At 45.3% G+C, this 10563-nt stretch overlaps 1 protein-coding gene across 1 annotated transcript; it reads left to right on the top strand.

Annotated features, from left to right (window-relative positions):
• The first annotated feature begins 5488 nt into the window (after window positions 1-5488).
• LOC136471387 (U-box domain-containing protein 35-like) lies at window positions 5489-10563 on the top strand. Its single transcript, XM_066469111.1, has 8 exons — window positions 5489-5846; window positions 6315-6394; window positions 6648-6769; window positions 6864-7043; window positions 7248-7563; window positions 7655-7753; window positions 7852-8280; window positions 8660-10563. Exons 1-8 carry the CDS (start codon window positions 5669-5671, stop codon window positions 9422-9424), a joined length of 2169 nt encoding a protein of 722 aa, XP_066325208.1. The 5' UTR covers window positions 5489-5668; the 3' UTR covers window positions 9425-10563.

Below are 10563 nucleotides of genomic sequence, written 5' to 3'. Positions count from 1 at the left end.
TCCTCGAAAAAGCGCACGTCACCAAAAGATTTCCTCAACACAGACCACTTTAAGACAAGATCCTCCAGCTCCTTGTTCCAAATAGCAAGAGGCTCGGGGGCTACAACTAGATGGGTGTATTTTTTCTTCAAAAAGCACTCGCGACTCAAGGATCCCAAGAAGCGCTACAAGGTTTCACTCCAGAAAGCACTCGGATGACATTTTGTTCCTACTCAACCAGATTTGAAGGAGCAGAGCGAGACTTTCAGAGCTCAACCATGAAGTGCTCGGGGGCTTGTCGATGCGGGACCCATAGGATACCCCGCAAAGGACAGAGAAGATTTAGTCTAACTAGGATTCTTCCCCTGTAATCTTAGTAGTATAACTATTAAGCAATCCTACTAGGATATCTCAATATAAACCGACTAGGACTCTGGCCTCCTGACTATATAAAGGAGGGCAGGGCTCCTAAGACGGGGAGGACGATTGTACAACACAACACTTGACGATCTATCCAACGCAAAGGCTAAGGCCGACTGGACGTAAGGTTATTACTCGATCTACGATCGAGGGCCTGAACCAGAATAAATCGACTGTGTCTTGCGTTAACCATCGAGTTCGGCACACGCCGAAGCCCGAACATACTGCCCCGGGTACCCCCGTGGCAGACTATTGGTGGTAAAACATCGACAGTGACCTCATCCATCACTAAGGCAAATAGATAAGGGCTCAAAGCTGACCCTTGATATAGTCCTATCCTAATCGATAAGTCATCCATGTCTCCATCACTTGTTCGAACACTAGTCACAATATTGTTGTACATGTCCTTAATGAGCCTGACATACTTCGTTGGGACTTTATGTTTGTCCAAAGCCCACCACATAACATTCCTTGGTATTTTATCATAAGCCTTTTCCAAGTCAATAAAAACTATGTGTAGGTCCTTCTTCTTCTCCCTATACCGCTCCATAACTTGTCTTATTAAGAAAATGGCTTCCATGGTTGACCTTCCGGGCATAAAACCAAATTGGTTCATAGAGACACGCGTTATTGCTCTCAAGCGATTTCTCTCCCATAGCTTCATAGTATGGCTCATCAACTTAATTCCCTGGTAATTAGTACAACTTTGAATATCCCTTTTATTCTTGTAGATCGGTATCAATATACTTCTCCTCCACTCGTCAGGCATCTTGTTCGATCAAAAAATATGATTAAACAGCTTGGTTAGCCATACTATAGCTATGTCCCCAAGGCATTTCCACACCTCTATTGGGATACCATCCGGTCCCATCGCCTTACCTTCTTTCATCCTTTTCAATGCCTCTCTGACCTCAGATTCTTGGATTCTCTACACAAAGCGCCTATTGGTGTCATCAAAAGAGTCATCCAACTAAAAGGTTGTGTCCGTATTCTTACCATTGAACAATTGTCAAAATACTCTTGCCATCGATGTCGGATCTCATCCTCCTTCATCAAGAGATGCTCCCTTTCATCCTTAATGCACTTAACTTGATTGAAGTCCCTTGTCTTTCTCTCATGAACCCTAGCCATCCTATAAATGTCCTTCTCTCCTTCATTCGTACTCAAATGTTGGTAAAGATCCTCGTACGCTCTATCCTTTGCCACACTTACAGCTCGCTTTGTAGTCTTCTTTGCCACCTTGTACTTCTCTATGTTGTCCACACTCCTGTCATGGTACAAGCGCCTATAGCATTCTTTCTTCTCCTTAATAGCTCTTTGGACTTCCTCGTTCCACCACCAAGTATCTTTAGCCTCGCCTCCACTACCTTTGGTTATACTTCACACACCTCTGAGGCCACCTTCCGAATGTTAGTTGACATCTTCTCCCACATGCTGTTTATGTCCTCTTCTTTCTTCCAAGAGCCCTCTTTGATAACCCTTTCCCTGAATACCTCTGACGTCCCCCATTTCAGTTTCTACCATTTTGTTCTTTCAATCTTAGCTTGTTTATCCCTACGGACACGTACCTGAAAACGAAAGTCTACCACCAAAAGCTTATGTTGAGAAACAACACACTCCCCTGGTATCACCTTGCAACCTAAGTATGCTCGTTTGTCCTTTCTTCTTGCGAGGATAAAGTCAATCTGGCTAGAGTGTTGTCCGCTACTGAAGGTCACTAGATTGGATTCTCTCTTTGTAAAGAAAGTGTTGGCTATCATCAGGTCAAAAGCTACCGCAAAGTCCAAAACTTTCTCCCCCTCTTGATTCCTACTACCATACCCAAAACCTCCATGAACTGCCTCGAAACCTGCGCTTGTAGTACCTACATGCCCATTAAGATCTTCTCCTATAAAAAGCTTCTCACTACTAAGTATAGCTCTAATCAGGCCATCTAAGTCTTCCCAGAATTGTCTCTTAGCACTCTCGTCGAGGCCTACTTGGGGGCATACGCACTAATTACGTTCAAGACCATTCACCAATGACAAGCTTGGCTAAGATAATCCTATCTCCTTGCCTTCTCACTCCCACCACACTATTCTTGATGCTCTTATCAATCAAAACTCCTACTCCATTTCTATTCGCAACTGTCCATGTGTATCAAAGCTTAAAACCTGTATTGTCCACCTCCTTCGCCTTCTGACCCTTCCATTTAGTCTCTTGAACGCATAATATATTTACACGCCTTCTAGTCGTGGTATCAACTAATTCTCTTAACTTACATGTAAGTGACCCTACATTCCAACTATCTAAATGGATCCTAGTTGGTTCGACTAGCTTCCTTATCCTTCGCACCCGTCGACTCAGATGTGAAGACCCTCGCTTATTTTTCACTACACCCGGGCGCCGATGTAGCGCGCCACTAAGGATGCGACGACCCGATCCTTGCTCACTTGACACCGTACCTAGATCGCGACACGGCGCGTCCGGGGTGACGACCCGGCCCTTGCTCATTTAACACCATACCCCGGTTCCGATATGGCGCGTCGCTAAGAGGGTTACGCCCCAATGGTTTTCTTTCGAGTTTCATCTCCATTAGAATGGCTAGATTTAACGTTGGCTCACCACGCCTATCACAACCCTCTTTCTTTTATAGGGCTTGGGACCTGTTATGTTGAGACAACATAGGCGGAGTTAGATATTTAATTAAGTATTCTAAAAATATTTTTTAGACTACATCCCAATTTATTAGTAAACAAAAGGAATTCAGATGCACTCTTCATTGAAAAAAGAAGAGCACCCATTATGTTATTTATTAGTTGAAAAAGTATGGGCAATGAAAAATGATACACCAGGAATTGTCTCTAAAATAGCACAAGCTAACAAACAATCCATACGATGACTGTACTGACAGTAATGAGTCCTCTCATTGTGTGTGCAAAAAACAGACGAACGGACCTTATTTTTTACTATTTAACCATTTTTTTTAAAAAAATTATATTTAGTTCTCTGAGAGACTTAAACTTATTTTTGGACCATGGGGTCGGCGTCATGAGTCCTGGCGTCGAGGTAACACATCTCGGCGCCACAGATCTTGGCGCTGAGGTGTCTGGCCAAGATCCTAGGTGGCGCTGACGTGGCCGGTACCTCGATACCTCGACGCCATAATACATGGCGCCGAGCTCGGCGCCAAGATCTGTGGCGCCGAGCATGGACGTCTACAGGACGATGGGACGTAACGAGTACGACCGCTGCTGTACACTGCCTCGCTGCTGTGATGTGCAATGGCTCACTGTAGTACTAGCTACTGTATGCCACTGTAGACACAACCACACATGCATGCATACACCCACGCAGCTAGCTAGCACTAGCAGCGCCACTGCTGCGATTAGTCGACTGTTGTCTACTGTTGCTGCAACTGTGCGGTCCCCAGTGCATGCACGCGCTCCTGTCCTGCGCGGCTCTCCCTCTCTCGCAGAGTGCAAGCCACTCTTTCTCACAAAGTCAAAGGAGCAGCAGCATGCAAGCGGCCCGCGGCTATTCCAGTCGCTCTCTCACAAGAAGGAAACAGAGCAGTCAGCACCTCTCAATCGCTCGTGGTATATAAGAAAATTCAAAATTTTCAAGACTGATTTGTTTTTTTTTTGTACGAAAAAGGTAATTCTCTTTTTTTTTACTCTCCGCGGGCGTCTACACCTACACGCCTCCTTTTTTTCTTGTTTGGGCACGCACAGCCTACCCAGACCGGAGCAGGCAGCACGACGTAGCTTTGCGATTAATGATGTTTCCTTCGTCCCGAGCGGCCTGGGCACTGTAGCAAGAGGCCATGCTGTGCACTTTTTCAGGCACTGTAGTATATGTGCTCCTTTATATAAATTCGATCAAACATTAGAAAATAGCTTAAATCAGCTATAGAAATTAATTTATTTAGGGACAGAAGAAGTATTATAAATTTGTGCATAGATTTAGATACATACTCCTACTCGTACAACTACAACTACTTAAAACTGCTTATCTTTGCACGGTTTATCTCTATTCATTTTGCTAACACAAGAACCATAAAAACAATATGTACTCTCCATTCAGCTATATTCTCTCCGTACTGAAAATGCAAGGCCTGCACGTATTTTAAAATTCAAAATTTATTTTCTTTGACTAACAATTAGAACGCACTACTCCAATGCCAATGCAAACGCCTAGCAGCTGCTAAACGGCAATGTGAAGCAACATGGCATCCTATCAACAATCAATGCTTAATTAGAATAGTTTATTTTGTAAGTAAGCAGAGCAGGCAGTAGCTAAATATGGAGGTTCTCTCTTCTCTGCACTGCACCCGTGAGTGCTCGGCTCTCTGGTCCCAGCAGAGCAAGCGGTACCCCGCTCTCACCTCATCACCTTTTCCTCCTGCTATGTCTGTCTGGCTTTTGTCCACTCCTCTAGGAGGACTAGGCGAGTACAGTACCCTTCTGTGATGAGCTGAGCTGCTGCTGCTTGGAGGAGCGTGCAACGTGCGGCCTTGTGTGTGTGCGCGCCTGTGTGCTGTGTGGGACTGGACGAGTGGACGACGACCGGACGATGGATAGATGATGGGACGGGACGACTGCAGAGCGAGAAGCTAGCGCTATCAGACTGAGAGACGCAGCAGAGAGGCATTGCGGGGCTCACTTGGTCGCACGATTTGAAGCCGGTACCTCGACGTCGGTGGCGCCGAGCTCAGCGCCACGTGTTCTAGTGCCGAGGTACCGCTCACGTAGGATTTTCTCCTGTGCACGGCTAAGTACCTCGACGCCAAGATCTGTGGCGTCGAGATGTGTTACCTCGGCGTCAGGACTCATGGTGCCGACCCGCAGGGTCCAAAAATGAGTTTAAGTTTCTCAGATGGTCAAATGTAAATTTTATTAAAAAAAAGGTTAAATAGTAAAAAATTAGGATGAACGGACACAAGAAAACAGGAACAGCAAAGCCCCCGTAACAGTCTAGCCACCCAATAATAGGAGAAAGCTCATGGCCCAAATTGGGCGAAACAGCAAAACTCCCTGAAAACGCATTTGCGGTTTTGGGTGGCTCAATTACAGCAGACAAACGGGGGAGGGAGGTTAGGGCCGGACGAGCAGGACAAAATAAGGCGACGGGAGAGGAGAGGCAAAATTCCCTCTTGTCTCTCTCTCCCCTCCGCTTCGCCCCTTGAATCCTCCTTCCCTTTGCTATCTGTTTGTTGGGAATCCATTGGGCCGGAAGCTGATTGTTGCATTGCGAAAGAGACAGAGACCAGTGGTGCTCACCATTGAAGATGTTCGCCTCGCCCTTCTCCGTGACCTCTTCGCACAGCAGCGAGCACGAGCCGGTTGCAAGGGACAGCTCCATCATCGTGGCCGTCGACCGGGACAAGAACAGCCAACAGGCGGCAAAATGGGCGGTGGATAAGCTCCTGACCAGGGGCAGCATGCTCCAGCTCGTCCACGTCAGGGGTAGGCGCCTTTTCAGCCGTTTTATTTATATATATGCCAATGTTGGGTTTCTGCATCAACAATTCAACATGTATGATATATGAGAATAAAGGCCAATTACTCGCCTTGCTATACCAACCAACCTCAACAGCTTTTGGGCTAGGACAATTTCTGACCATTAGGAGATCTTCAGATTCAGGCTATACAATGCTAAACCATTTCAGCAATATTACACCAGACCAATTCTCCTAACAACAAGCTGATTTTAGATTAAGTGTTACCCCAAAAGTTTTGTTTCAATCGTAACAATACGATATGATGCCATTTTAGATTATCAACCCAAAAAAATGACACAAGAAAATGCCTATTCCTTTGTATGATATGCGCACTAAAAAAAAACTCAATTCTTCTATTCAACATGGTCTGCTTTATGTTAAAATCTTGGTCTGATTCATTAAGGCTTATCTTGTTTCATATGACCATTTACAGTTGAAGCAAACAAAGATGAGGGTGACGCAGAGATAACACAGCTATTTATATCATATAGAGGGTATTGTGCTCGTAAAGGGGTAAGTGCCCATTGAAAATTACTTTTTTTCTCTCAAATATTGGAAGCATATATAAATGATATCGCTGCAGAATATTTATCAACTACAGAAATATCATACTGAACTGTACACGTTTAACTGCCAAATAGGGAATTTTTGGTTCCCAAAAAAAAAAGGGAATTTTGGAATCAAATGCTTCGGTATTAAAATAAGAGCAGTAATATCCAGAATGGCTGCAAGCAGTATTCACGTTTACGCCACCTTTACATCGCAGATGCATCTGAAGGAGTTGATCTTGGATGGCAGTGACATCTCCAAAGCAATAATTGACTATGCCAGTAGCAATGCCATCACAGACATTGTCGTCGGCGCATCAACTAAGAATACATTCATCAGGTACATTACCTGCTCATTCATCTTCCATGGTTGCACGCCTTTACATTCCCATGATGCCTATACTGAAAGCAGGCATGATCATTGTACTCTGCAGAAGGTTTAGAAATCCTGATGTCCCAACGTGCTTGATGAAGATGGCGCCTGATTATTGCACAGTACATGTCATCCACAAGGCAAAGGCCATCCAGGTGAAGGCAGCCAAAGCTCCTGCACCCTTTACTACTCTCCCTCCAAAGCAACACTCCCAACCAAACATAGAGTCTGATGCCTCAAGGTAAATGTGAGGATGAATTAGTTACATTGTAAAATGCTGTGAACATAATATGGTTCCCAGTAATCTGCACCCTTTTGTTCTTATCATTGTAAAATGCATGGACTTTCTTAGTCAGGTCACTCTTTGCCTTCATAACTTAACATCCATGTTTTAAAAAAGAACTTGTTAATATCAGCTAAAAGGAGCATTTGGTTTTTTAAACAGGACCTCAAGAGGGGACTGGAAGAAGACTTCTCATACATCGTCTCCGTTGGCAAGTAGTAGAAATTCAGTGGACCGGTTATCTGCCTATGCAAAGGCCCCGTCGAGAGACAGGCCTCTTACTGGAGCTAGGACAGCACCCCAGAAGGATTTTGACGACTACATTGATTTCATAGCACCACCGAGGCCCTCAGTGACTCGTAGCTCCTTTTCAGATGACATTGATTTCGGAATGAGCATGGAGTTGCCATCCATAGACTTTGGTGAATCCTTGGAGCTCTCCTCAGCGATGTCCATGGAAAGCCTAAGTTGTTCCGGGGTAAGTGCCTCCTCAATAAGTATAACATTAACATCGAGTTCTTTTTGGCAAATGACACAATCTCTTGTTTTGTTTCACTTGAAACTGGAAGGATGTGGAAGCTGAAATGAGACGCCTGAGACTAGAACTGAAACAGACAATGGAGATGTATAACTCTGCATGTAAGGAAGCTGTTGATGCCAAACAGAAGGTGTGTTTGCTTCTGTATTGCTAAGTACCAGGTTCTTTCTTCCTAAGCTAACCTAAAGATATTGATTATTGAAACAATGAACAATGATCTGACTGCAGGCAGCACAGATGCACCAGATGAAGGTGGAAGAGTCCAAAAAGTACCAAGAACTACGGAATGCAGAAGAGGAAGCTCTTGCGCTGGTTGAAATGGAGAAAGCAAAGTGCAGAGCTGCACTTGAGGCAGCAGAAGCTGCGCAGAAAATTGCAGAGCTCGAGGCGCAGAAGAGATTGAGAGCAGAATGGAAGGCAAAGCGGGAGGTTGAGGATAGGAAGAAAGCAACTGATGCACTGAACAAAAATGATATCCGGTACAGGAGATACTCCATTGATGACATAGAAGCTGCTACACATAAGTTTGATAAGGCGCTAAAGATAGGAGAAGGTGGATATGGACCTGTATATAAAGCAGTACTGGATCATACTAATGTCGCTATTAAAATCTTAAGACCAGATGCATCACAGGGACGGAAACAATTTCAGCAAGAGGTAAATCTGATACAGCAATCACAGATTGTGCTAGCCTTGAAATTTATGAAACTTTAGCTAGTAAATTCTTTGTTGATATGGTCAGTCTATATTTCACAGCTTTTCTCATCTAAATATCACTAGACACGCATCAAACACCAAAAATTTTCTGTTTATTATATCTCCAGCGATTTGTTCACTCTCACAAAGTGGAGATTTCTTCTCTTCTCACATCAAACAAATCTTCGTAATAGAGTTTTATCATTCCAATGGTTAAAACCTTGTCAATTATGTATATGAATTCATGATCAGGATCAACCTATTTATATAAATGACAACAATAGTATCGTGCCTAAAGAAGGAATTACCTGCTAAATCACATGCTTGTGACAATTTGCAGATTGAAGTACTAAGCTGCATGCGGCATCCAAACATGGTTCTGTTGCTTGGAGCTTGCCCAGAGTATGGTTGCCTGGTGTATGAATACATGGACTATGGAAGCCTAGAGGACCGGCTCTGCAGACAAGGAAAAACATTGCCAATCCCATGGAGCATCCGCTTCAGGATCGCCGCCGACATTGCAACTGGACTTCTCTTCCTCCACCAAGCAAAGCCAGAACCACTTGTCCACCGGGACCTAAAGCCTGCCAACATCCTCCTCGACCACAACTTTGTCAGCAAGATCAGCGACGTCGGCCTTGCAAGGCTGGTGCCACAGTCCGCAGCCGATGTCACACAGTACAGGATGACATCGACGGCTGGCACCTTCTGCTACATTGACCCAGAGTACCAGCAGACTGGCATGCTCACCACCAAGTCTGACATATACTCGCTTGGCATCATGCTGCTCCAGATCATCACGGCAAGATCACCCATGGGGCTCACGCATCATGTAGAAAATGCCATAGAGAGAGGAGCCTTCCAGGAGATACTTGACCCGACGGTGACAGACTGGCCAGTGGAAGAGGCTCTGGAATTCGCGAAGCTGGCATTGCGGTGCGCAGAGCTACGGAAGAAAGACAGGCCAGATCTTGGAAAAGAAATCTTGCCAGAGCTTACCAGGCTGCGTAATCTTGGGCATGATTATGAGACTTCCCAGGTTAGCAGCGCAAGTACAAACTGTTCAAGCTCCGCACCATACAGTTTCAATAATGATGACATCTAAGTGCCATGAGAACGGATCTTCCGCCGGATTAAGCAAATCAAGCATGCTTATAACAGTATAGAGTATAGACAGACATAAGGTTGCCTTCCAGGTCTGGAAAACCACTGCCGTCCTTGCTTGTTCAGAATTCAGTCCTAACTCAGATGAGATGATCATGGACTGCAGCGCCTGATGATGGGGCCTAACATAGTTTCAGTCAACCAGACGAGATTGTTAGCGTGTAGATAAGGGGAGCATACAAAGGAAACTTATGGTGTGCATGTGTGTAAAATATGTTAATTTCATTTTAATGTAACAGCAGCCTCAAGTTTTCTACTATGGTTTGCCTCCATTATTTTCTTCACCAGCACGGTCCCTGAATTTTTTTTAACTTGTCTCCACCAATCTCAGTGGCACCATAATAATTAGTGAATTTTCATTCCAAGAACCACAAGACAAAATAGCGAAAGCTGGGCACTCCCCTTCTCTTCCTTTTAACGCCATACCGTTGGAAAGGTAAACAGTAAATTAGTTATTCACAGGACAGATCATCTCAATACCTCAACAAAATAGTAACAGAACGAACGCAAGATACCTGAGAATCGATTAGTTTTTGTCTCATGCAGCACGAAAATGCAATATTCCATCCAACATAATAGTATTCCACAAGAGTGCAGTATGATATGTCTTAGTTGCTGATGATAATATTCTGAGGGGCAAAATCCCCACGCTGCTGGCATCAATCGAAACTTTGCACATCGAATGCAGGACGGGATGGCTTACAGGACGGCTTACAGAACGGCTTACAGGACGGGATCGTAGGGGGACGCCCGGACGGCGTACTGTTGACCCCCGACGATGCGAAGAGGAGCGGCGGCGGGGAGGAGGAAGTGATCGCGCCATGGCGCCCGCACACGGTGACCGCCCAGCTTCTTCGTAATCGTTGGCGCGCGCGGTCGGCATGCTCCGCCGCTCCGTATCGAACGCGCCGAGCTGAAACCGCTCCGTTCCGGGTATCCCCATAGCTACACTCCGCCGCACCGGCACGCCGCCGTGGGGAGGTGGCCCCGGCCGGTGACGGTCGATTTGCCTCGGACACACTGCCCGGTGAGCCTTGGAAATCTACTAGTCTACTCCCTCCGTCTAGAATTGCGGGGGTT

The sequence above is a fragment of the Miscanthus floridulus genome, chromosome 8, assembly GCF_019320115.1.
Source record: "Miscanthus floridulus cultivar M001 chromosome 8, ASM1932011v1, whole genome shotgun sequence".
In the NCBI taxonomy this organism is placed as follows: Eukaryota; Viridiplantae; Streptophyta; class Magnoliopsida; order Poales; family Poaceae; genus Miscanthus; species Miscanthus floridulus.
The sequence above is the reverse complement of the archived record's forward strand: the minus strand, read 5'-3'. Positions and strand labels throughout refer to the sequence as shown.

Coding starts and splice junctions, on each gene's coding strand:
- LOC136471387 (XM_066469111.1), top strand. CDS start 5,669: ATGTTCGCCTCGCCCTTCTCCGTGACCTCTTCGCACAGCAGCGAGCAC. Junction 5,847..6,314: donor CCAGCTCGTCCACGTCAGGG/GTAGGCGCCTTT, acceptor GACCATTTACAG/TTGAAGCAAACAAAGATGAG. Junction 6,395..6,647: donor GGTATTGTGCTCGTAAAGGG/GTAAGTGCCCAT, acceptor TTTACATCGCAG/ATGCATCTGAAGGAGTTGAT.